This window comes from Hippopotamus amphibius, chromosome 17 (genome assembly GCF_030028045.1).
Source record: "Hippopotamus amphibius kiboko isolate mHipAmp2 chromosome 17, mHipAmp2.hap2, whole genome shotgun sequence".
Classification (NCBI taxonomy): domain Eukaryota; kingdom Metazoa; phylum Chordata; class Mammalia; order Artiodactyla; family Hippopotamidae; genus Hippopotamus; species Hippopotamus amphibius.
In genome coordinates this window covers 34,139,063-34,166,382 of record NC_080202.1, presented here as the reverse complement: position 1 = coordinate 34,166,382, position 27,320 = coordinate 34,139,063, and the positions used below count along the sequence as shown (strand labels likewise).

Genomic DNA, 27,320 nt, shown 5'->3' with positions numbered 1-27,320 from the left:
TGATGAAGTTATTAGACACAGAGGTCAGACTTTGTCAAGTCCTGTGATGCAAGGATATATTCTCCTAAGTCATATTCTCTTTCTGAACTTGTTAACCATCATTTCCTATCATAAGTGTTTTGTAAATCTGGCCATAAAACCAACAAGGGCTTAAGCAAGGTTAAAGGGATAAATGTGTATTTGCAGTGAAGCAAATCATACTACAGCTAAGGAAGTAGTTGGTTTTGCAAATTTAACCCCGATCTCCAGCTCTTAACACGAGTAAGCTTTCTTTTTCCTTTTGAAAAAGAAATTGAATACATGCCAGTATGAAAAAAAATGCATCTTCAGTATTAAAGGTCCACTCTAACTGAACTTTTATTTTCATAAAATATTGAATCACTGTGCTGCATACCTGTAACTAACACAATATTGTAAATCAAAACACTTCAATAAAAAAGTTTTAAGAGATACAACTAATTTAAGGTCCTATGTAAAGAGCAATGTCATACATTATACTAAGCCAAAATGACAATGGGATTAAAAATAAATTCAGTGATTTACCGACACAAAAATGAGCACCAAAATTAAATGAGATAACCTGTAATGTTGATCAAACTCAACCTCTGCCCAAGAAAGCTGTGTGTTTCTAAACTGTTGGCCTTTTTTAGAACATTAATAATGAGAAAACTTCCAATGGGGATATCCTGGACTTCGATATTCATACAATTTTTGGAGAGCATCCTACATCTGAGACTCAAAAAGTTGTCAATGCAGGGGACATAATAAATTCTTGAGTTGTTACAGTGCCTTGGGAGGGACAGATACTAGATAATAGTGAAGCAAGAGGTGAGGATATGTCTCAGGGCCCATTGGTTATGTTAGTAATCTTCCTTCTTTGGCTGGGGGGGGGGTCTTTTTTAACTATTGTGTTCCAATTTAGCTCGCATGTCCATCCCAACTCTGCATTTTTAAAATCCAAGACACTCATCAGCCCACTACAGGAGAATAAAACAGGTACAGAGGAAAGGGACTGAAAACAAACATTCTTTATGTCCACTCTGTGCCAGACACAGTACTACGGTTCTTTACCTTGCACTTTCTTGTTTTATCCAAACAACAACCCTCTGAGGTTGACATTATTATTACCATTTTTTCTCATTTAGGAGGAGCCTACATAACTTGTTAAAGGGCACACAATTAAGAGGCAGAGCCAGCATTCAATGTGTGTTTGCTTGACACTAACTCCTAGGCAACATATTTGAGCCCACCCTAAAGTTTGTGCATTGGCAGAAAGGAAGGAGAAGAGCAAACTTAGCAGCCAGGAAGGTAAAATGACTTGGTTGTGATGTGCTCCTGATGTCCCTGTGATGTATAAGTTTGTTGTGACTCTCAATCACAAGAAGCACAATTCTTTGAGGGCACAGTATGATTGACTACGGTCATTCTTTCTATTTATAAGTGATATCCCTATTTGTCTGGGATGCTTGCATCCTATTTCTGCCACACTCATTCTATTCCTTCAAGATTCTGCTCATGTCAGAAAACCTTCTCCAACCCCCAGATTTGAGTCAAATGTATCAATAGCACTTTAGCATGTGGATTTTGTTGGGCTGAACAGAAAAGAACTATGTTCCCCACCACAGCAGACATTTTGGGGGATGTCTACATAATGTATAATGCCTGCCTTCTCCATATAATTGCTCTCCCCACCACAGGGGCAGGTTTATCTCATGACCTGTTTACCTCATGACCTCACCCCCACACACATAGCTGATTGGGTCAGAGAGAACTGCAGGCCAAAGCTGGGAAAATAAAATACCGTCTTTGGAGAATTTGAAATTAGGATGAAGAGCCAGCCAGCCAGCTGGTCCAGGATGGTCTTGATCCAAAGGGACATAAACTTGGGACCTTAAAGTGAGGGGCCACATGTGACCTCCATGTGCACAGCAAATCAGAAAAAGGACAGCTTTAGGAGAGAATAAAGCAGCTGTGAAAAGATAAGAAATGGGATCGGAGTAGTTCCTGGAGTCATGGCCTTGTTTCACTCCTGGATTCCAGTCTCTTCACTGGGTCAGTGACTCTTGGATCCTATAACATATCCTAGAAGCCTTTCACTAATTCCCCTAGTACCTTAACCTAGCTTGAGTGAGTTTCTGTTATTTGTACTCTAAAGCACTGTACCTAAGATGCCCTTGGGAATTTCAGCTCTATGTGGACAGTGGTCAGGTTTGTTCATCTGTGCAGCCTTAGTCTAGCACCATTCTTGGCTCAACCCCACTAATCTTTGTCAAATTGTGCTTACTAAATACAGCTTTTTTTATCTAAGGGATAGAGATAACACTACCTGACCCTCCCCCAGATTGTCATATGCTCCAGGAAATTCAATGAATTGAAACCAAGGGATAGTTGATTCCATTGAAAAGCAGGCCTTGCCTTGCTGTCACTTCACCTCGTTTCCAGCTGGAGGAGGCAGGTACAGTGAAAGCTGAAAAGCACTAGGAACACAGAGAGAACAGCAGGAGAGAGTGACAAGTGAAGCGGAGTATGAAAGGGGTTTGTTTTGTTCTATGTGCTTTGGAATTCACTTATTCTTTAATTATGGGGGAAAAAATCACTCTCCAGCTAGTAAAGACAGCCCTAAGAAAATTAAAACAATGTAAATCAAGCTAAATGAATAATGCAGAAGCAGCAGTAGAGCTTGGTGGGATGGAGTGTTTGGATGCCCCTGAGGTTTTAAAAGCAAAGCCTGCAACTACTTTTTAGAGCAGAAACACTCCCTTTTGTTTAATGGCAAAGGAGACTAAATGCTGACACCAATAGGGATTTACCGAGTTTAAGATGACAGAATCTTCTTGCTGTTCTGGCTCTCTAAAGACCAGAACTGAAACAAAGCCTAAGTGGATGATGATGACAATTCCTGGGGTTTCTTCCAGCGAGTGCTTGGTGTAGAGAAATCACTTAAATTGTAATTAAAATATACAAAGCAAACGGTTCAAGGGGAACTGCTAGTTTCTAGTAAAATAAGTGTGTGTGTGTGTGTATGTGTATGTGCGCACGTACGCGTGCGCACATGCCCACACACTGGTAGCCTGGTGATGTCAGTGCCGTGAGTAGAAAGTTCAATATTTCAAGCATCATAACAAGTAAAGGTGACATACACAAGTGAGCAGAACAATCTGAGCTTTAATTTTTGGTGTTACATCAAATGACTTAATTTCCCAAGCTTTTACCTTAAAGGATATATGATGATGGCTATTTTTAAAGTATATACTTAAACTTTGAGAGAACCTCTCAAATATAACATAAAGTTTTTATTACAGATCAATGTTTCTGATTCCCCAGACAGCACAGTGACCCCCCTCAGTCAATGTTTATATGTGAAGATAAAATTTTGCAGTAAGATTTTACTTCCATGGGCGTCTTGGTGCTGGAAGGGCCCTGATTGAGCAACTCTAATCCTTTCATTTTCTAAATGAGGGAAAGGTGATTCAGAGAGGTTCCTTGCTTGCCTAACTAAGGTCATCTACACAGAGGATGACCATATGATTGATTCATTGTGCAAACTGGAGCACTTTTGAGAGCAAAAGGAGGTGCTGTTAAGATGACACCAGGACCAGCTGCCGTCAACCTGGACTATTCCAGGCAAATCAGGGCATGTGATCATCCTGCCTAGACACCTCAAAGCTTTGCCTGAGACTCACAGGGAATGAAAATATGTGCCACCTGCTGGTACCCTTTGTAAGAATGAGTTATTATCTGGGAATGGGAAAGGTGATCCTAGGAGGCCAGGATGGGGAAGTATACTTCCTTGTACGTGTTCGATCTGATGAGCTTTCCCCACAGTTCTGAGCAGGAGTTAGTACGGGCTTGACTGGCCTGTACAGGGTCTGTGTGAGAATTAGAAAAAGGTGCAGATCTGCTGAGGACAAACACAGGGGAATGTACCTTTGCAAAGATAAAGGGAGTTATAATACTCCAGTATAGGATAATATTCCAGTATTAACACTGATAAGAAACTGGCAATCAGAAAAGGCCTCAGATCCATCTTCTTAGAGTAAGGGTTTTGGGAACCAATTCTCAACGCCTGAAGGAATTTTTAGGAATTTTATCTCCCACACAGATGCCACTCCAGATTCTTGTTAGATATGGATGGAGGATGTGGAAAACAACTCTATAGCATGAGCATTGCTGTTAGTCTCAACATGAAAACTGAGACACAAGGAGGTTGAATAACTTGTCCAAGATCACAGCTGATAAGTGACAGAGCCCGGATTCAAACACAGGAATGAACAATTGCAGCAATTAACCTCTGCAACTAACTACTGCTCACACAAGTAGGTTACAGTTCCTCACCTGGGGCAGGGAAACACATCAGCCCTAGAGAGGCAGGTGCAGCAGGGAAGAAATATGTCCTCCATAGAGGACCTTATGGAAACAGTAGCTGTTCTGGGGTGGCCATATGGGTCCACCACAGTGAATCTTTCCTGAAGCAGAGAATTATTTGCATTGAAAAAACTGGTATAGGGACACTGAGTCCTGATGCAGGAATATGGTTCCTGGGCCTCTCCCTTCTTCTGGCTGGAAAGTGATTTAAAACCTTCTGGCTAAGCTCATTATGATTGTCAAATGCTCCTGCAGGGTTCATTTTCAAGGCTCAATCCAGAAATTTCTGGTTCAGCAAATACATCCAAAGCAAGAAAACATATTCACTCAAGCTACCTCTGAAACTAAGGAATATGCACCTCTCATGTTTTGCAGAGGGAAACTTCTGTTTATACACAAACAAATTCACAGATATACCATATCTTGCTTATCATATTTCAAAGAAGTGAGAGAAAAAATGTAATTATGCATCTGTATGAAACTACCTAGTTGCTGTCCATCTGAGAGGGGAAGGTGAATGACGCTGTAGTTCTCAGCAGGCACACAAAATGATGTTGTGTAGTATTTTACATAGCAATTGTGCCACTTAGAGACATAGGCTCCTATCTCGCTTTACAGTCAGAAAAACTGCAGGCTATTCTCAAGGCTGATGCAGAACTGGGAGGGTCTAAAAGATCATTTCAGGTAACAGACAGGGCACTTATGGTTAGAGAGAACAGCATGATCAAGAAGCTACTTAGAGGCATAACTAGAGAGTTGACCTGACTTGTCTAAGGTCATTCAGTGCATAGCTGGAGTAAGAGACCTGGGTTCAAATCCTAGCTCTTCCCCATACCAACAAAGTGACTGAAGGCAGTCTCTTTGACCTTTCCAACTTTCCTTTCCTCTTTGTAAAATGGTGCTAATGAGTGCTACCTCACAAGTTTCTTGTGAGGATTGGGTGCAATAAGGCACTGAGTCCAATTCTTGGAACATAGTACATGCTCAATAAATGAAAGCTGACGGTAGTAATAACATTAGTACATTATATCTTTACATGTTTTATCTGCAAGGATTTTGGACTAGATGAGCTCTAAAGTTTAGCCTGGCTAATCACTGACTTGACCAGCACTTTTAAAACCTCTATCTCAGGAGTGATTTTTTTTTTCTTTTGGCACTGCACAATCACTCTACAGTGTCTATAGAACTGGCATTATTACCTCATGTCACAGCTTAAAAAGTTAAGGAAGGCTAAGTGACTTTCCCAGTTCTGCCCCTACTGAGATCACACAGCTGCTAAATGACAGAACAGGGTCTTGAAGTCAGATCTTCTAAGTCAAAATGTTGCCTTCTGTACAGTTGCCCTAAGTGTCTGTCTCCTAAGCCAACGTCCTTTCCTCATGATGTGTTTATCTCTGCTTTCCTGCAGCCCTCTTCCAGCCCAAGGCAACACTGCTCTTGGAGACGGCTTCTAACAAGCTGATCCAATGAATAATCATGAGAGCAATCCTAGTGTTGACCTTTTACTGCTGATATGGGGATAGGTTCACAGAGGCTGGCTCTGGCTGGTACTTGGGAATGGATAATTACCTTCACTTACTATATCCTAGGCTGCCTTGGCTAAATAGTATCTGCCCAGAATGCTGCCCTTTCAAACCAATTCTGAGCATGAGCATGCCACAGGCAACTAAGTGGCATAATTCATTTGAGGTGACCATAAATCTAAGACTTCCACCAGAAATGATACAAAGAATTAATGGAACATGAAATCAAGTAAATGGAATTGAGTACAGTAATTAGTTCATATTTTAATCCTCAGATCTGTTTATTATCCATCAACTAGCGAGCAATTAAGTTGGCACCATTGAAATAATTAGCTTTGTCTCAGCAAAAGTTTATTAATATGTCAGAGCAAATGGATCTGGGGATTTTAAACGGCTTTATTTTGAATTGTATAGCAGCATATCCATGGAGCAGCTAGACATCTAATGATTTAATTTTGCAATATTATTATCTAGATTACTTATATTTAATATTACTGAGATATTTTGGTTATTGGGGAGAGTGGCTTGGAGGAGGGATTCAAACTGTAGAAAAGTATGGCTTATATCCTTGGGTTCTTAAACGCAATAGTATGATTGTGTTTTCCTATTGAGATCAAATGAAGGATCTTTAAGGCATTTCACTTTTTATTTTGGTCTTCCAAACTTTAATTTCCATACTTCTTGCAATCAGGAACAATAATGGTTCTTACATCAGTGGTATTTTTGTGGACACTCATCATTGTTCATGTTTGTGAGATAATCTGCCAATGTCTTTGCCCTTTTGAGGCTGATTTTATAAATGCGCTTGTGATGGGGCTCTGCACACTAAGACAAGAAACCTGAATATCAGACTACACCTACTCTACTGAGCAACAAAAAAGCAGATGACCTAAAAAAGCCTTTTGAATGCTGGGATTTGATATAATTAAAATTTTTATTTAGAAAATTTTAAATACTCTTAAAGAGTCAGGAAACTTGGGTTCTGGTCCTAATTCTGCCACTGAATCTTGGTTACTTTGGGCCCTCCCTGGCTCTAATTTTCCCTTTGTATATAAGTGGGTTGGAAGAAATGACTTCAATGGGGCCTCTAACACTGATACTTTAGATGGAGGCTTTGCGCAGACTTCTTTCTAATAGCAGGTCTATATCTTGAAGTGGAGATGTGATCTTTGGGGGAACCTCTACAAATTTTAATGAATGTTGACAGCAGTCAGATCAAGTCATTTTAATTCTGCATTTTCTTTCCCAACTAATTTTATTCCTGTGGCTTTGGAATCAGATAAAAAATGTACCACTAATCATTTCAATGGTGCCAGCTTAACTGTTTGCCAGTTGATGGTTCACAGAAGTGTTAGAAGCACTACCCATTCTATAACTGCAGTGTCGTTGGTTACTGAATAAAATATTCCATTTAACACTTGTAGAGTCATAACAGTGATGATTTCCATTATGATAGTTAGGTTCTACTGAACACTTATCAAGTCCCAGTTAATGCTTTTCTTTAATATTGTCTTTGTAATATAACACCTCCCTCCCTGCTTTAGATGGAACACCAAAGGGGAAGAAAGGAATCGAGTAAAGGAAGATGGTGGCTGTCATAATGCCATCCTGGCAAGATCAGATCAGAGTTATGATGCAGATTAGGATGGAATCAATGGGATAATGAGTCTATCTTCAAATGCAATATCTTCTCTCTTAGGCAGCCCCAAAATGTCCATCTAAAATGGCAGTCCAAGAAGCTGCTGACTGGACTGTCCAAAGGGAAAACTGCCTATCCTTAGATCAGAGTCATCATCTGCTTGCTGATAGCATCCTAATCTGCTTTACCACTGGGCTTCTAACCTCTGTTTGCTTTGCTTCTTAACAGCCAGTTTTTGCTCACTCTGGGTGGGACTGGTTCCCAGAATCCAGAGCTTTGGCTTCTAGCATTGGCAAAGACAATTTCCCTGGTTTGAATCTGGGAGTAACTCTAGGGCTGAAAGGAGGAATCTAAATGAAGTTTTCTAGCACACCATGGATAAACCTTGGCCTATGGTAAGCAATGTTATGAATCAGGAGACCTGAATTAAGCCCAGCCAGGATGGCCTTGGGCCTTAGTTTCCCTAGGTATAAAGGAGATAATATTAAGGGCAACCTCACTGAGCTAGTGTTTAGTGATTAAATTGGAGAATTTATGTCAATGTGCTTTGGAATTCATTCAAAATAAAAGCAAAGTTCATACAAAGTCCATGCAAAGAGGTGATGATCTGCAGAAGCTCCCAGCCCTACTGTTCTTTCTCTGACCTCTCACACCTGATCACTTAGATGTGTGCTTATGTTGTCCCCGGTCTTCCTAGAACACTCAAGCGCTTTCCCACTTCAAAGCCATGGAACTGCTTGTCACCTCTGCCTAGAATGTCCTACCCCTAGTCATCCCCATGGCAACCTCACAAATGTCTTGCTCTCAAACAAAGCCTACACTAACCACCATATTTATACTTGTAACTCACTACCTCCACTCCTCATGCTCTGATCCAACTTACTCTGATCTATTTCTTTTCCCATAGCATTTATCATATTCTAACTTACCCTAGAAATGTACTCATTTATTATGTTTATTATTTATTATTTGTCTACCCCCACTAGACTTAATTATCTTATAGGCAGGATTTTTACCTATTTAATTCACTGTAGCACATTATAGGCTCTCAATTAATACTTGTTAACTAAATGAATTAATGAAAGTAAGTCTCGCAGCATGTAAACAGTGACTGGGTATTAGCAGCGAGATTCCATAGCCTCTGTGGGTGTGACTGAATAAGTTCTGAATTGCACTGCACAGTAACTGATTCAAGTCCGTGCTCTGTCCCTCCAACGGATATAAAATTCCTCCAAGGTGACACCTAATTGTTCAGTCCCTTTCTGTTCTTTACCACATGAGCTTAGGGCTAGGTTAGTGCCTTGTAAACACGCTTTGAATTTCTCAAAGCATACCTCTTTCTCAGAGAAAGCCCAGCACCTACCTTAGTGGTTACTGTGAGCTAAATCACTCTTCCTTTCTTCCAGTTTCTAATAGAATTTGATGCTTTGGACAGCCTTTATTAAAAAACTTCAGTTTAAATGAGGCTATATAATTCCTGTATCATCACTGAATGCAACACACCCAAAATTCCAGGGAAAAAAGGCTATAAATTTTCAGTTCCTAAGATACCAATAGTAGATTAAGTTATTTATAAAGTGATTGAATGATTAACTCCACAAACATCAGTTAAGCACCTACTGTATGTTAGGCACTGTGCTATGCATACAAAGACAAAGAGCAAAAATCTCTGCCCTTGAGGGGATTACCAAGATTATTTATTCCTTAATTCAGCAAACATTTATTGACTCTGCTGTCATGTGTCAGACAATGTACAAGGTTCTGTGAATACAGTGATAATCAAGATAAAATTCCTATCAACAAAGAACTGTGGTTCCAGAAGTGAGAGTAAACAGTTATAAAATCTACAGTGATGGGTAATTTAGTAGATTGGGGTCAACAAAATTTTTCTCTAAAAGGCCGGGTGATAAACATGTTGGTCTTTGCAAGCCACATATGATCTCTGCTGCATATTCTTCTTTTTAAAAAACAGTCCTTTAAAAATGTAAACCATCCTTAGCACCTCAGCTGAATTTGGCCTACAGTCTACAGTTTGTGACTCCTGTAATAGATGAATATACAAGATTCTCTGGAAGTCAAAAGGAGGCAGCAACACTTTACCGACTGGGAGGAGGGAAGGGGCTTGGAAAGGAAACCAGGTGGGCTTGGCTGGATACAGAGGGAGGAAGAAAGAGCTAGCAATCATGATAGAGGGGAACAGCTTTACCATGGCACTCAAGTAGCTCTTGCATGTGTATTACTTATTACTCATTTATCTGTTATTTTTAAATATCCTAATTCTTATTCCCCCTCAAGTCTCCAATTGTGCCAACGGAGCATCTCTACCAGGAGGTCCCAGCCTCCATCAAGGTGCTAATTAGATTTCTGGAGAACCTCCCCCCAGAACCATTCAGTGCCTCATGGGGTCTCGTTCTTAGTCATGTGTTCCTCAGCACTTTCATACCCTTGCACACTTCAGGACAATTTAATGTTAGTTGCTTATTCCTACAAATTTGTGTTATTTTGGTGAAACCAGTCTCTCAAAAGATGCAAATAACTGATTCCTTCAAGAGATGAAGGCCTGCAATTTCTGTTGTTTAGTCTCAGTTGTTTGCTCTGAGATAATTGTTTTCTCCATTCTGATTCAGAGCCACTAAAAAATACATATATTTACATGGGATTTTTATTTCTCCTTTTAATTAAACAAATCTTTTATCTACATAGCAACAACTATGGACTTTTTCCTCCCTCAAATGTGTTTGAACAGAATCAAGATTCAAGATGTTGAGACTTGAAAGGTTGATGTATTTCTTCAGTCTTCACAGGGAGCAGCAACTGTGTCATGCCACACAACTGTCATCCATTCTCTCCTTAACACAATCCAGAGAGCTATTTCATTGTTTTGTTTCCAGAACAATCCTCAAATATAACCAATATTGTGTTGCATTATAAACATACATAAGCCTTAATAGACTGTATGCGTCTCTGGGCAAGAGCTGGGCTTTGAGCTCAGCACACAGCAGAAGCACAACAGCCATGTGAAGAGTGGATAAAATAAACAGGGAGATCTGGCCTCAGGTATCCTATGAAGTGGCTGGTGCAGTTCTCAGTGTACCCCCTTAACCCACTGAAATGAAGAACTTAAGGAATGTTTTCAAAATGTATACTTCCCATTTCCCCAAATAAGAAAGATTCTTCTTATCTAGCCTCACCATTGCAACTTAATCCACAGGCATGATTCTTTTTAAATATTATCTTTTCCCTGGTTAATGTATTTTTTCTTTTCATTAACACTCTATATTGGACATTAATCTAACCACTTAGACATGGTTAGCAAGCTAAAGGTTTAGTTATTAAAAACGGTTAATTTTACCATCTTAAAAAAATTGAGACATTTGAATCTCTGAATACGCTCATTTATCACCAACCCCCAACAAGCCATCCAGGAGTTCTTGTGTAGGACATGAATAATTTTTATAAAAACACAGTTGCTGACTGTGTCGTACATCCATGCAGCTTTACAAAACAAAGCAAATGATTACCATCAATTACAACAACCTCACTAGACAAGACTGCAATTAATCTACAGCTCTAAGACAACGACTACTGCACTATGCCAAGGAAAATGCCTGGCGTTAACTGACTTATCATGATCAGCAATGATAGATGGGGCAGATGGCAGTGTGATTATTCACTGTCAACAAAATAAGTACATGCTTTGTTGCTGAAGTGTCTACTTGGGTCCTCTCAGTGGATAGCCCAAAATAGAGACCAAAGACAGCTCTGAGAATAGCTCAAAATAAAAATAAAATGCTAACCTACAGGATGAAATATACTTACTTTAACTGGGGCTAACCCTCAGTAGAATCCAATTGGAAAACATTTTCTCTAAGGAAATTTATGGGTTGGGTAGAGTTTTGGCATTAGAAAGTGCAGTAAAGCCCACAGATTACTTGCTCACTAGGATGAGTCACCTTTATGAAGTCCTCAAATTCCATTCCATGCTTAATAATTCCAGTGATGAGAATTCATTATTTTCAGAGACACTCATTCCATAGATAGATAGCTCTCAATGTTAGAACATATATTTAACTGACTGCCATCTCTCTGGAACTTCTGACCATTGACCCTGGGTTTTCCCCTCATCCCACACAGCAGATGCCAAACTCTTCTTGCTCACAAAAGCCCTTTAAATACAAGCATACCTTGTTTTGTTGTACTTTCTTGCACTGTGCAAATACTGCGTTTTTTACAAATTAAAGTTTTGTGGCAATCCTGCACCAAGCAATCTGTTAGTGCCATTTTTCCAATAGCCTTTCCTCGCTTGTGTCTCTGTGTCTTTTTTTGGTAATTCTTGCAATATTTCAAACTTTTTCATTTTATTTTATTTGTTAAGGTGATTTGTGAGTATTCTATGACTCACTAAAGACTCAGATGATGGTTAGCATTTTTTAGCAATAAAGTATTTTTAATTAAGGTAAGCACACTGTTTTATTAGACATAGTGCTATTGCACACTTACTGTAGTATAGTGTAAACATAACTTTTATATGCACTGGGAAATTAAAAAATTCACGTGATTTGCTTTATTGTGATATTCACTTTATTGCAGTGATATGGAACCAAACCTGCAATATCTTCGAGGTATCTCAAAAATCAACACCTATCCAACTCTTTCCACATGATACATTCTAGTTCTTTTAACATTCTGTTTTTTTGCACCTAAACCCACACCAATTTATAGACCACTCATATCCAGGGGCTCAGAAAGAAATGTGATATATCTGATGTGGTTTACCCAGGGCAAAATGTAACTACTTGTGCTAGGTTGATGCTCAATCTTTCTGTGCAACAGTGGATGTGTGTGTGGCTACTCTGCTTGGGAAGCTGTTCTCCAAACACCATTAGTCTAGATAGCACTCCAGATTTGCCATTTCCACGGGGCAATTACCCTGGCTGCCGCTTTTAAAATTTTTGTGCAGTATGACTTTGGTAAGTCCTCCTTGTTTAGAAAACTGGGATAATTCAGGCAGAATCTGAGCTGAAATTGACACAGTGGTCACTAACCAAATTCTCTTGCAGAAATTTTTACATATGCATATTCCTGGACCCCTTCTCTGGAGACTGATTCAAGCTGTTTTAGGAGAAGGACTCAAGTGTAAATATTTTGGCAATTTTCTCCAGTTAATTCTAATTCATTAACTCTGTTTAAATGCTTCTTCACTGAGAACACTTGCTAATGTACTACTGAGGGAGTGCTTCACAAACCTAATCATCATACTCTTCTGGGAGCTTTAAAAGTGTAGGTTCTTTGGAGCATCTGATACCTGTGGTCTGGGGTAGGTCTAGGAAAATTAATACATCAAGATCAAATTGTTACGTTTCCCTTAAGGGTTTTGGAAGCCCTCATTTACTCCAAAATTGTAGTTTATATACAAGTTACAAAGCACCCTTATTACATATTGAAGAAACAAGCAACTTTAAGAAATTCTACAATGTAAAGATTTTAGCCAAGTAACATCCATATTTTTTCACTCATTCATTTAATAAATTCATTCATGAATTCATTTTTATTCTGAGACAATATTGTGACAGGCACTGGCACAGGTTCAGTAGGGGAGAAAAACAAAGAAATAACAGCAAATAAATGTCAGTAAGCAAAGAAAATAAATACACACCTTAAAATAACATGTTTAAAAAGGAAGAGTTTATAAGTTTGAATAGTCTCTAATTCAGACTGGCAGTCCCAGTCACTCTCAATTCATGAATTTTTGCCCTTCTTTCATCGTATTCCCTGCTATGCTTTAGTTGAGGATCTGCCAGGGCCTTTGTACATCTGCATTACAGCATTGTGTTATACTTTAATGATTCGAATATAGCATTCTTTGAGCTCCTCTGTGGTAGGAGCTCTGTTTTGTTTTTTGTTTGTTTGATATATATATATATATATCTCCATATCCCTGGTAGCTAGCACAGTGCCTAGGTAGGTTTTCAGTTGATGCATTTTGAATGATCATTAAAATCTGGCCACCTGACTCATTCATCTTGTGGATCTCTTTCTCAGTATATAGCCTTACTATATTAAAAACAATGCCAGGTTTAAGCATGATCTTCCTTAAAAATATTAAGAAGATCAAGTCAATAGTAAGATATATACTTCTGTTATTTCAAACCCTTCTTGACATCAGTTATTGAGGACTCTGAAACAGGAAACCTAGTTACAAGATATTTAGCATGTAAGGATGCCTGACTTCTAGTTGATAATCACCTTCAAGTGTAAGGGAGGTAAAACAGGTCAAATTAACTACACCCTGCTTGTCAAGTGTCATAACACACATGATATTCGCTTAAATTGTAGCTTTTGTTCTAATAAATGAAGGTGTGGTTTGGCTCACTGATGTGGCCTGAGTTCTGTCTGGGTTGATGGTGGACACAGTGACACTCATCATTAATGGTGGCACATGATGACCTTTCCATTCTGCAGAAACTCAGACTATTTAGTTGCCTGACACTTATTTCACTATAAGTAATAGTTTTGTGCAAATAAGACCCATTCTGCCAGAAAGGAGGATTATAGAATCTATGCGAACATATGTGACATAAGGGAGGCTGATTGCCCAGGTAGGTAGTAAATGAAGATGTACACTTAAGGTGAGGGTTTAGGGTTTAGATAATGCTCTGGTGATATCTTAGGGCATGAGTCGCAAGAGAGCTGCACCAATGTCTCAGGAGGAAATATCAAGTTTCACTGTGGTCTTCCCTGGAAAACACTGGAAGCTCATTATAAACTTGTAAAAGATGGATGGAGAAAGGAAGCACAGACCTTCTTACTTAATAGGTTCAAGAGCAGTCTTTCCATCTGTCATCCCACCTTGTATATAAATAGGCATTGAATCTTACTAATTGGCACTTACCCGTAGTACTTCAATAACCCCACATACCTCCCCAGAGAAGGCTTGTCCATTGAGGAGGTGCTCTGACCCTTGGCTATCCTCACTCCCAAAATGTAGCCGGATCTCCTCCAGCCGGTGGCTGTATGTCATAGGCCCTCCTGATACGTTGACCAAGTGCTCCTTGTCCAGGCGCAGGGACACATGTCTTCCAGTGTTGTACATGGTCCCACTGACCTGCAAGGCAATGGGAAAAAGTTAAAACAAGGCTATCCTCCTTCCATTTCTCACAATTCCCCACTCAGCCTAGCATGTTGCTTAGACCAATGCCTTTTGCTTCCTTTTGATAGGAAGACACTAGGCTAATTCCACAGTGGAATAGGGAGTGACAGCCTCCCCAGGGGGTATTCCTTCCCTACCTGGCCTCTGTGGTACTTTCTGTGAGGCATAAACCATATTATCATTTAGGAATCTGAGGTAGGAATTCAAAGATCTCATCAACTGCTAGTAATATTTTGGACATTGCATCTTATAAAGAATTAACTTGTCTTCTTACCATAAATATTTGGAATGTAAAAATGCTGCAAAAGTTAAAATCTCAGGTGTGAGAAATTAGAGAAAGCAGTTAGTAAGGATGAGGTGCTACAAAGGCCAAAAGAGAGACAAGAAAGATAAAATGAGTGAATAGGAGCAAACCCTAGTGGGAGACTGAGGCTTAGGTCTGACATCCCAAGCATCCAGTCAGGTGTGTCTTGGTTTAGGTCCTTCTCTCACCCCTGCAACCAGACACTGCACAGAGTCAGAGCTCTGATCCTTCCTTGCAGCTCATGGCCTCAATGTTAAGCTAAAGAGAAACATACAAACTTCCCACTTCACAGACTACCTCTTTCATCTTGCTTCAGCCCCTGCAAGCTAAACCTTACTGTTTGGGGTTTCTTTTGCTTCCTTTTTCTTGAACTTGATGCTCAGGTTCATTTTCTTGACTATGACCTTAGCACCTCTCAACACTTGATTCTAGAATACTGATTCCTACCTGTGACTCTATTGACTTAGTCTCCTGGGTTGACTTAACTTTAGGAGCAGATTGAAAGCTTAAGGGAGACTTTGAATGGGTCTGGATGGAATGCTTCTGGGCTACTGACTGCTGAGCTACTAGGATTTTCTACCTGCTTACTCCAACTCCTTTGGGCCCAGCCCTAGGGATTCTTTAAGGGATTCATGTAACTTCTGACAATTTCATTAGATATGTTTTTCACATATTTGCTCTATAGCATTAGCCTTACCTGTCCCTCCACCTTTCTGATACTAGTCTTGTGAATGATGGGTTAACTTTGTTCTGTAGATTTCTCACTGTGGCAGAGATAGCAGTACTCACCAAAGACACTATTGACTCATTATAGCACCATCTTGCTATAAGGTGGAGCCCATGTGCTGATGTTGGCCATGGTCTGTGAGGGGACATGACAAGTGTCACTTCCAGGCTGAAACAGTGAAAAGCTTATGCACGATTCTTCAGTCTCTTTCTCCCCCTGCTGCAAAAATCAAGGGGGCAATGTGGAAATATGTAAATATGGCACAGCTACAAGATGAAGCCTGTGTCAGCCTGGGTCCCTGGCAGATTATGTGCAGATTGCAAAAATGGCTAGAATTCTTCCCCTCCCTGTAACCACACTACTTACAATATGACCTTATAGCTGCTCCCATCAAGATAGGGAGGTCTGTTTCTTCACCCCTTGAATCTGGACTGGCTTTGTCACTTGTTTTGGCCAATAGCACGCAGTGGATACAACATGCAAATTCTGAGAACAGACCTCTAGAGGCCTTGTGCATGTCCTTACACATTTTTTGAAAACTTGAGACCATCATGCAAACAAGCCTGGGCTAGCCTGCCGGAGGATGACACCAGAGTGAAGAGAAACCATCCCAGTAGAAGCCATCCTAGACTGGTCATTCCATGGCTGATCCACCAGTTGACTGGCTTAGTCTGGTCTGAACTAGAAGAATTTCCCACAGACCATAGCTTCCCATACATTGGGGAGCTAAAAAATTGTCTGTTTTCAGTCCTTAAGGTTTGAGATAGTTTGTTATAGAGCACAAACTAACTGATATACATTAAGTTAATCACCTTCTCTGACCTGTGAATCTGAAACTATCAACAGAAACTCTAGACAGTCTTTGTTGAGTAGCTGAACTAGAAAGTCACTTGAGGCTCAGACAGTCAGTCTCCTAGTCAGCTGGAAAGTCATACCAGAGCGAGAGAAGAAAGCAACAGATATGCCAACAGTGACAGAGGAAACCATGCAGAGAGAGAGAGCAAGAGAATTGGAGAGAACATCTACTTCACCTTCAGAAACTCTTTGCACCTATTTGTTCCAGTTGTTCATGAGGCCTGGGCTGTACTTTCTCTGATACTTTACATCTTACAAAGGGACTTATTTTTTCTTAAGTTATCTATTCTTGCAACCAAATGATCCCTATCAAAGACTACACCTGTTCTCCAGTCTCAAATAAATGTATATTAGTCAGTATGATATAATGAGAACTTGTCTTCTTTTCTTGTCCCAATTCATGACTTTCTTTGCAGTAGAATGGTAGAGATAGATTTGTGTTTGACACTGCATTCATCTTTAAGAAAAATTTATTTTTTCTACTTAAGATAATATTCAGACATTGTACATGGGTAGGAAGATACAGAACAGCTCAATGAAATAAAAATCAGCCACAATTCCACAGTTAACCAATAATCATCAATATTTTCCTATCTAACTATTCACACTCATAGTCATATATACCCATATTTTAATGAGATCATTTTATATATGTGATAATAAATGATTTTCATGTACATGGGTATATGATTTTACATACATATACATATACATTGTATATAATAATTTTATATATCTATATACATTTATGTATTTAAAGTATATTATATAATATATTGTACATAAAATATTTAATATATTTATAACATCATTTATATATTAAATGATATGTAGTAATATATATTATTTTTAGGCACATAATATTTCTAGGTTATTAACTGTTCTTCTCTATATTACTTTGAAATGGTTTCATAATATTCCACTGTAAAAATATATAACTTATTGTTGAATCTTTACAGCCCCTTCACTTTTTCACTATTGTTAAAAAATATTGCAATGAGATATAGAGAACAAACTAGTGGTTACCAGTGGGGAGAGGGAAGGAAGGAGGAGCAATATAGGAGTAGAAGAAAAAAAGTGTTAATATGGGATTATATGAAATCAAATGTGTGAAACTCTTGAAAATTGTAAAGCACTACAGAATTTAAAGAATCTTTCATTCAATAAGAAAATACTGCAATGAACATCTTTATGGATAAACATTTTTACTAGTCCAGATATATTTCATTAGGCAAACTCTGGGTCAGGTGGTGTACACATTATTACAGTGCTTATTACCTACTGTCAAATCCATCTGCTGTGGAGAGTAGATCCCACAGAGCAGGGCTGGGGCTCAAATTCTCTTCAAATGACATTAACTCAACAGGCAACATCCATGGGCATCTACAAGGCTGCATAATAGGAGCTGCTTCAAATTCTTGTAGGATATGTGCTTTCTTCCAATTAGCAAGTATGTTGGGCTTCCCTGTTCTTCTAAAAATCCTCTCAATGTGTCTGTCTAATGTTTCTAAGAAAATTGTTGTCCATTGAAGTAAGGCAGGGACCCTGTCCTATGCTTGTCTGCACTTTCCCAGTACTTAACACACTGGCACACAGTAGAGAGAAGAATAAAGGACTCTTGAGTCCAAAGATTCCTAATCTGCCTCTTGGTTACCTTGGGTAGTTCAGTTAATTTCTTGAAGCCTCAGTTTCCTTAACAATAGAGATAAAACAATTTCCCCTATGAAAATTAGGGTTAAAAAACTATAAGGCATATAGAGAAGAAATACCAAAATGATAGAAATAAATCCCTCCTTATCAGTAATTACTTTATTTTTTATTTTTTGATATTATTCTCAACTGTTTATTTTTTATTTTTAAAAATTTAAAATTTATTAATTTCTTTTGGCTGTGTTGGGTCTTTGTTGCTGTGCACGGGCTTTCTCTAGTTGTGGGGAGTGGGGGCTAGTCTTCATTGCAGTGCATGGGCTTCTCAGTGTGGGGGCTTCTTCTGTTGCAGAGCACAGGCTCTAGGTGCTTGGGATTCAGTAGGTTTGGTGCTTGGGCTCAGCAGTTGTGGTTCATGGGCTATAGAGCACAGGCTCAGTAGCTGTTGCACAAGGGCTTAGTTGCTCTGCGGCATGTGGGATCTTCCCAGACCAGGGATTGAATCCGTGTTCCCTGCAATGGCAGGTGGATTCTTAACCACTGTGCCACCAGGGAAGTTCCATCAGTAATTACTTTAAATATAAGTGGGTTCTACTTACATGAGGTAGCTAGAGCAGTCAAAATCATAAAGATGGAAAGTAGACTGGAGTTGCTGGGGCTGGGCGGGGGTGGGGGGGGAGTGGGCAGAGAGAAAGGGAGCTATTGTTTAATGGGCATAGAATTACAATTTGGCAAGATGAAAAGAGTTCTGGAGATGGATGGTGGTTGAACTTAACACTGCTGATATGTATAAGTAAAAATCATTAAGATGTGTATTTTCCACACATAAAAATTGGAAAAAAATTCCCTTATGAGTTTGTTGTGAGAAGTAATACATGTAATGGTCAAACATTTTCATTCTTTCCTTTATTTTTTTTTTAATTTTATTTATTTATTTATTATTTTTTGGGGGGTACACCAAGTTTAATCATCTGTTTTTATACATATATCCCCGTATTCCCTCCCTTCCTTGACTCCCCCCCTCCTCGAGTCCCCTCCACCCTCCCCGCCCCAGTCCTCTAAGGCATCTTCCATCCTCGAGTTGGACTCCCTTTGTTATACAACAACTTCCCACTGACTATCTATTTTACAGTTGGTAGTATATATATGTCTGTGCTACTCTCTCACTTCGTCTCAGCTTCCCCTTCACCCCCTGCCCCCTCCCAAACCTCTAGTTCTCCTGTTCATTCTCTGTATCTGCGACCTTGTTCTTGTCACTGAGTTCATCAGTACCATTTTTAGATTCCGTATATATGAGTTAGCATACAATATTTGTCTTTCTCTTTCTGACTTACTTCACTCTGTATGACAGACTGTAGTTCTATCCACCTCATTACATATAGCTCCATCTCATCCCTTTTTATAGCTGAGTAATATTCCATTGTATATATGTGCCACATCTTCTTTATCCATTCATCTGTTGATGGGCATTTAGGTTGCTTCCATGTCCTGGCTATTGTAAATAGTGCTGCAATAAACATTATGGTACATGTTTCTTTTGGGATTATGGTTATCTTTGGGTATATGCCCAGGATTGGGATTACTGGATCATATGGTAGTTCTATTTGTAGTTTTTTAAGGAACCTCCAAATTGTTTTCCATAGTGGCTGTACCAACCTACAGTCCCACCAACAGTGCAGGAGAGTTCCCTTTTCTCCACACCCTCTCCAACATTTGTTGTTTCCAGATTTTGTGATGATGGCCATTCTGACTGGTGTGAGGTGATACCTCATTGTGGCTTTGACTTGCACTTCTCTGATGATGAGTGATGTTGAGCATCTTTTCATGTGTTTGTTGGCCATCTGTATGTCTTCTTTGGAGAAATATCTATTTAGGTCTTCCGCCCATTTGTGGATTGGGTTATTTGCTTTTTTGGTATTAAGCTTCATGAGCTGCTTGTATATTTTGGAGGTTAATCCTTTACTTTTGACAATGAGTGCTGAGCTGATGCTGAGGGACCTGTGTTGATCTTACCCACTTCCCATAGCCCACTGGAATATAGTGTTGCTTTCTAAAAGTCACAATGAAGAACTTTTACTGACTTCTGCATTGTGATGATTCATTTGCCTTCCATTTTGGATTTTAAAGCTCCAGATGTGGGAAGCATCCAAGATCATTTTGAAGGCCATGAAGCATACGTGAAACCAGGGTAATCAGGAATAAACCAGTGTCCCTTCTAGTTCTTCTACTCCATACTTCCAGACTCCTTCTACTTCCATGTCTCTGTGTTCATTCATTCATCTGACTGTGTGCTAGGAGCTGGGGATAGTGTGCTAAGTAAAACCAGGCATGGTTCCTGCCCTCACGAGCTCACAATCTCCATTATGTAGAGACCAGAGAAGGAAAGGAAGTTATGGGGAATCTATCTGAAATTCTGCCATTTGCTTATGTGTTCTTACAATTAGAGGCAACATCCCTAACCCTTCCCTTCCCCCAGACATCAAAATAACATTAATTTATATTAATCAAAAAAAGCTGTGTAGCCAGGGTACAGTTTGTTGCACTTTAATTTAAAAATAAAGGCTTGACAGCATTATGTATGATATCTAATGGTACATCTGCACTGTGGTAATTAACACTGCAGCAATGTCATTTTACCTGTAATGCTAATTACAATGTTTCCAATGAACTACTTTGGTGCACAGTATATTGGAAAAAGTTGTGTTATGTAGACCAGGAAACAGAGTTGAATGGAGAAGTTGAAGCTGCAGGGGATATCCAGGTTGCCTCTGGCTGCCTCACAGCTCTCCTTTTTGTCTTATCTTAATTCACTACAAAATGAGGTGAGAGATATGATGCCCATTTTGTAAGGGAAAGAAGTAAGTGCAGTTGGTGAATGCTCAGTGACTTGTCTAGAATCATACAGCTGGCAGTGGTGGCAAACCCAGGTCTCTTGATTCCAAGTCTAATTGATCTTGATGTGAGCAAATGCAAGTATCTTAGCTCATTTCAGATGGAAATTATGTCAGGGGTTTTCATTTCTTCTCCAGGCTGTAGGTGCAAGGCTCAGACAGTTCCAGAGGCAGCAGGATTCTTTTTCAGGAAAATAGAAAACTGGGAAGGACCCTAGGCTGCTGAAGTTCATCCCAGGAGGAAGCCTGCAGAAACCCAAAGGTCAGGCAAGTCCCTTGGCTTCCTCCTCTGCAGACATTTTCACTGGTTGAGACTGGGCGCAGCTATAGGCATTGAAGGAAGTGGTAACAGATGCTCCAGACAGATATGCCTGTCAAGATTGTACGTCAATCAATATCACCTTGATAACTTGAAACAGTCTAAAAGCAATGTGTTCATTTTCCAAGCAAAACATTTACCCCCAGTTTATTCATTTTGTAAGATGGACTGTTCTTGTATAGCCAACACAGTGCTTTGTGGTGGCTCGCGATTAGCCAGGGCCTCTTATTAATGGACTTGTCTCCTTTTTCATTCTGCTGACACCGCAGCATTAGAGGGAAATAAATTCAGCCAGTGTGCTTTTAAGGAGAATTTTCATTCTTTGAAAATAAGCAACAATCCTGTTTATAACAGTCGGCATCTTGGTTTGAATCCTTAATTGGTGTCAGATATGGTGCTAAGTACTGAACCTGAACTTAATTAATCTTTACAATTTCTCCCTCACCAAACCCAGTGTGGTACTTAGACGTGTGCTGTTTGCTTCCTCTTGGATGGGGAGACATGGGGCCAACCCTGTATGGAGTGGAGGGCTCCCACAGGCATACCTGTTCTCCTCTGTCTCTGTGGCTCCTTCACATCTTGAGGTAAGCATCCCATGAACGAGGGAGCCAGGGCTTGATCCCAACTGTCTCTGGCTCTAAAGCCTATAATTTTAACCACTGAGAATTATTAGATTGCACAACTGATTACCTAACAACACTTCCTTCAAATATGGGTTTATAGCATAAGAACTCCACAGTGGTTCAGAGTTCAGAGTGTTTGGGGTTACTTATATTAGTCAGGGTTCTCCAGAGGAACAGAATCAATACAATGAGTGTATACATGTAGAAAGAGATTTATTTTAAGGAATTATCTCATGTGATTATGGAGGCTGGTAAGTCTAAAGTCTGTAGGGTGTCCTGTCAGGCTGGAGACCCAGGAAAGAGCTGATGCTGTAGTGCATGTCCTCAGGCAAATTACTGCAGAATTCCTTCTTGTTCTGGGGGGCCATTCTTTTTGTTCTGTTCAGACTTTCAACTGATTGGATGAGGTCCACCCATATTATGAAGGGAAATCTGCTTTATTCAAAGCCCTCTGACTTAAATGTTTATTTCATACAAAACTACCCTCACAGAAACATCCAAAATAATGTTTGGCCAAATATCCAGGCACTGTGGGCCAGACCAGTTAACACATAAATGAACCATCATATTTATCTTCAAATTCCATTTGCTTTTTATCCAAATAGCTCTTAACCAGTTGTGCTGACACCACACATAACAGGTTGATATATACAATGTATGTCTTAGTTACAGAACAGTTGTAAAGACAATTTAACTTTTGTTTTTTTTTTTTTTGTCAACAGCTATATGCATAACAAGGTAGATTTATCTTTGAGTTTGTATGGGATATCAGAGATGATTCTGGTGCAAGTCCCTCAGGTTGTCAAACCTCCAATTATCAGATTAGAAAAAAAAAGAGGAGGTATATATTTTTTAAAAGACCCAATTCACAAAATAAACATACTGACAATATTTTGGTTTAATGGAGATAGCACTTGTAGGGTTGATGTTTATTGTGGACAGCAAAGCTTGAACAAATCTTACCTTCTGAAATTACAAAAGATTCAATAAGTAGTTATTTGTTTGGTGTGTTACAAATCTTATGTGACATTCCCATTATATTCTCTCTCAAGTCAATCTGACTGAAATCTCCTCTAAATACTCAGAAATAATTCCCCACAGCTTTACAGAAATGTAACACTACAAATAGAGTATCGGACAGGAAACAGAATTTCCACTGTGTAAAAGGGAGAGACGGCCATCTGCTGTGCACAAGGGTTACTTGCATTCTTAGCACAGTTAGTTGGGAGAGACAGGGTGGAGGGCACCCACAAATTTTGAGGACTTACTATGTGTCAGATGCCGCGTCACTTTTTGGATCAGAAAACTAGGTACAGATAGGCTACAGACTCTTCTCAATGTTATACAAGGAGCAAGCGAGGGCACTAACGCTCAGAAGACTTTATAACCCAAAACTCGTGGTCTTTCCACTGTCTCAGACAAGAACTTCAAAGCTGTCATAGAGATGCTGCACTCCATTTCTCAGTGACCTTGTAAACTTTAGAAATTTAATAATAGTCCCAATTTATTTTTCTATATGGAGCTGGCAGAGGCCCTGCTCACTCCTAACAGAGGCACTCTTGCCTTTAGGATATGGTCTTCTCTAGCAGATTGTCTTTTACTGTAATTTGAGTGACCGCATTGGGCTAATGGCTGTAACCCTAACATCCACAACAGCAGCAGTGATTGTGGTGTGTGCTGGGCCTTATGCTTACTGTCTCCACTTAATCCCTGTGCTGCCCACATGAGGAAGGCATTATTATCCACGGTCTATAGAGGAGGAGACAGAGTCTCAAAAGGGTTACATGACTCTACCAAAAGCTGCAAATTTAGAACTTGGTAGAGCCAGAATCCAGCTCTGGCCTGTTTGATTCCAAATTCTACAGCTCTCAAAAGAGAAGAGGTCAGAAGTTGGCAGAAAGAGTGTTTGGGAAATCATTTAGCTTATAAGTAGCTTCTAGGATTGGGGATAAACTCTTAAAGCCCAAATATGATTCCCCACAGATGTGCCAGATTTAGTTTAGTTGTTTGGCCAGGCCTGGACTGAATATCCTTGGGGATTTCTAGACGCCTAGGTGGCAGGGGAAATCCCAGTCCACAACTTGCTGGTTCTTGAGAAATGGATCATACCTGACTATCCTAGTGCTGGCCTAGCAACTGGGTGGTCGAGCTCATAATGTTGGCTCAGTGCCTGGAGGGATTAGTGAAGAAGGTCCAACAATCATGTCATATAAATTAGATGTCCTTTCTTTGCAGCTGAGGTTTCCTATCATGTGTGTCTCTGCTGAGAGCATTACACTGCTCTGCTGAGGTGTGTAATAGGTCTTCTTTGAACGTAATTAGTGGGCCTAAGAGATTTAAGAATACCACTTAGTCAAGTTTCCTGCAGAGTAGCTTAAGATGCCAAAGGGCCGATTTGTAAAGGCTGAATTCAAGAAGCCAGTTGGCTGCTTGCTCACATAGGCACTCTGGAGGCATCACTGCAAGAATAAACAATGTGGCAGAAACAACTGGAGTCAAATTATTGGCCTCACTACAGTGTAGTGTGTACATAGATTGGCAAAATTAGGATAGTGTGGATTTTAGAATCAAAAGGATTTCAGAGATAATCAAACCCAACTTTTTTCTCAATAAACCTGGAAACTGAGACACAGGGAGGTTGAGAGACTTATCTAAGATTGTGCAAGTAAGTGTCAGACCTGGGAATAGAAATCAACTAATCAACTCTGTTTCTTGCTCTGTGCAGCATATCTCCCCTTCCTCTTATTACTTGTTTATCCTTTAAATTATTTTACACTAAGGGTACACTAGCATACTGAATCAGAAATACTGGAGCACTAAGGCTGTGGATACATAAATACTATCACCCATGAAAAAATAGAAACAATTCAGCCTGACATCTGGACATACCATTTACATGATATCATTCATCTAGATATGGAGCTCCTCTCAGTGCTTGCCCAGATGTTTTGTGCCATGTAGATTTTAGAGCAATGAGGAGAAATGGAGGGGATTAGATGCTGAGAGGGGAGATGGAGATAAAGGATGTGGAGTGTGAGGAGCAGGTAATTTTGCAACGTAGCTTTGAAAGAAAAAGATAAATATTTGGAGCTTGTGGGTTGGAGCAGTTATGAAGGAAGTGACTGAGATGTGGGTAAAAAAGAAAATGGAACTGGACCAAAATGATTGGCTTTGAGTTGCCATGGATGGAATTGCACAGGAGGGTTGATGTTCTTCCAAGATCTCACCCACCACTCTTAACCCTGCAGGGAGGATAGAGATTTCTTCCTTAGTAATGCTAAGTTTACTCATCTCTCTCTAACCCATTCATCTGAGTCACTGCTCTTCCTATTTGAAGAGACTAGGGTTTTGGAGTCAATATTGAAAAACCAGATGAAATGATCAAATATGCTGCTTATTATTACACTAATCATTATTATTAAGATAAAAATTGAACCTATGTATGGTAATATTGGCTCTGCAGATAACAGATGGTATCTTTCAATTCAAATTCTTCAGGGATGCTAGGCAGCACCACTTTGCAGCAAAGCAAAGCACTAACAGCAAAGCATCCTTTGAACATGATTGGTGCTGGTGGTAATGACAAGAGGAATTGAGAACAGGTGTGAAAGGTGTCACCTGATCTGCAAAGGTGTAGGGTACATAAAGAGAATGTTCTTTATCCTCCGTCTCTCTCAAAGGGACCATGGGCAGGTGGCTGGCATTGGGCTGGGCATGTTCTTGCCTCACATAGTTGTTGGCACAGAAGCCCTTCACCAATACCCTAGCTTTGCCCAGTATCTGACCAGGGAGGGGACAGCAGAGAGAGTTGTCTGGAATGAGTTTTTCCACTATAGCCCTGGGGTGTAGGTTTCCAGGTGTGAGTCCTATATATTACTTGTTTATTGAGCTACCGCTGCCAACCAATGATTTTATTAATTTAACATTATTATTTTCTTATTCTTTATTGGCATATAATTGCTTTACAGTATTGTGTCAGTTTCTGCTGCACAACACACACAAAGTGAACGAGTCACATGTATACATATATTCCCATAGCCCCTTCCTCTTGAGCCTCCCTCCCAATCTCCCTCTCCCGCCCCTTTAAGTCTTCACAAAGCATCAAGCTGGTCTCCCTGTGATCTGTAGTAGCTTCCCATTAGCCACCTATTTTACATTTGGTAGTGTGTATATGTCGATACTACCCTCTCACTATGTCCCAGCTTCCCCTCCCCCCGGTGTCCTCAAGTCTGTTCTCTACATCTGCATCTCTATTCCTACCCTGCCACTAGGTTCATCAGTACCATTTTTCTAGATTCCGTATATATGTGTTAGCATAAGGTATTTGTTTTTCTCTTTCTGGCTAACTTCACTCTGTATGACAGACTCTAGGTCCATCCACCTCACTACGAATAGCTCAATTTTATCCCTTTTTATGGCTGAGTAATATTCCATTGTATATATGTGCCACATCTTCTTTATCCATTCATCTGTTGATGGGCATTTAGGCTGCTTCCATGTCCTGGCTATTGTAAATAATGCTGCAGTGAACACTGTGGTATATGTATCTTTTTGAATTATGGTAAGCAGCTCATGCAGCTCAATATCAAAAAAACAAACAACCCAATCCAAAAATGGGGTGGAAGACCTAAATAGACATTTCTCCAAGGAAGACATACAGATGGCCAACGGACACATGAAAAGATGCTCAACATCACTAATCATTAGAGAAATGCAAGTCAAATTTAATATTATTTTAATAATTTAATCATGAATACAATTTAAATTGAATAATTTGCCTTCTGTGTCTTTTTAGGTGCTTTATGAACATTTAAAATCCTTACGCAAAAAAGGTAGGCATGATCTTCCCATTTTCTGGATGAGGTAACTGACACACAGAGGGTTAAGCAACTTGCTCAGTGTCGCATAGCTAATGGGCTAAAGAGTCAGAGTTTGGATGCAGACTGATTTCAAAGTTGGTCTCTTTCTGCTTCACTGCCCTTCTCCTAATCCTTAGCAAGCAGGCCTCATCTGTATCACAGTGGTTCAGTTTTGGTTTCAGGATTAATTCTCCAATTCTATTAGCTGGACTAGAACTCTGCTTAAAATCTTAGCCTGCTAGGCCTTTGAGTGCTTGCAGAGTTCTTGCCAAACCTCTCATTGTTGGTCATCTGTATCCAACTTTTTGGACCCTCTAATGAGTGACCAATTGGATAGAGTAACCAGAGCCAAGGTGGTATTAGCTGATTGATCAACAGTACTGCCCCCATGGAAATATCTGCTCTGCTCCTTTTGTGG

At 39.8% G+C, this 27,320-nt stretch overlaps 1 protein-coding gene across 1 annotated transcript in view; it reads right to left on the bottom strand.

The window, feature by feature from the left end:
• The window catches only part of CA10 (carbonic anhydrase 10), a 702,035-nt gene that overhangs the window by 98,611 nt on the left and 576,104 nt on the right, over nt 1-27,320 (bottom strand). Inside the window, exon 4 of the mRNA XM_057717015.1 lies at nt 14,447-14,632. Within this exon, the coding sequence (XP_057572998.1) occupies nt 14,447-14,632 (186 nt within the window). The remainder of the gene's footprint in view (nt 1-14,446; nt 14,633-27,320) is intronic.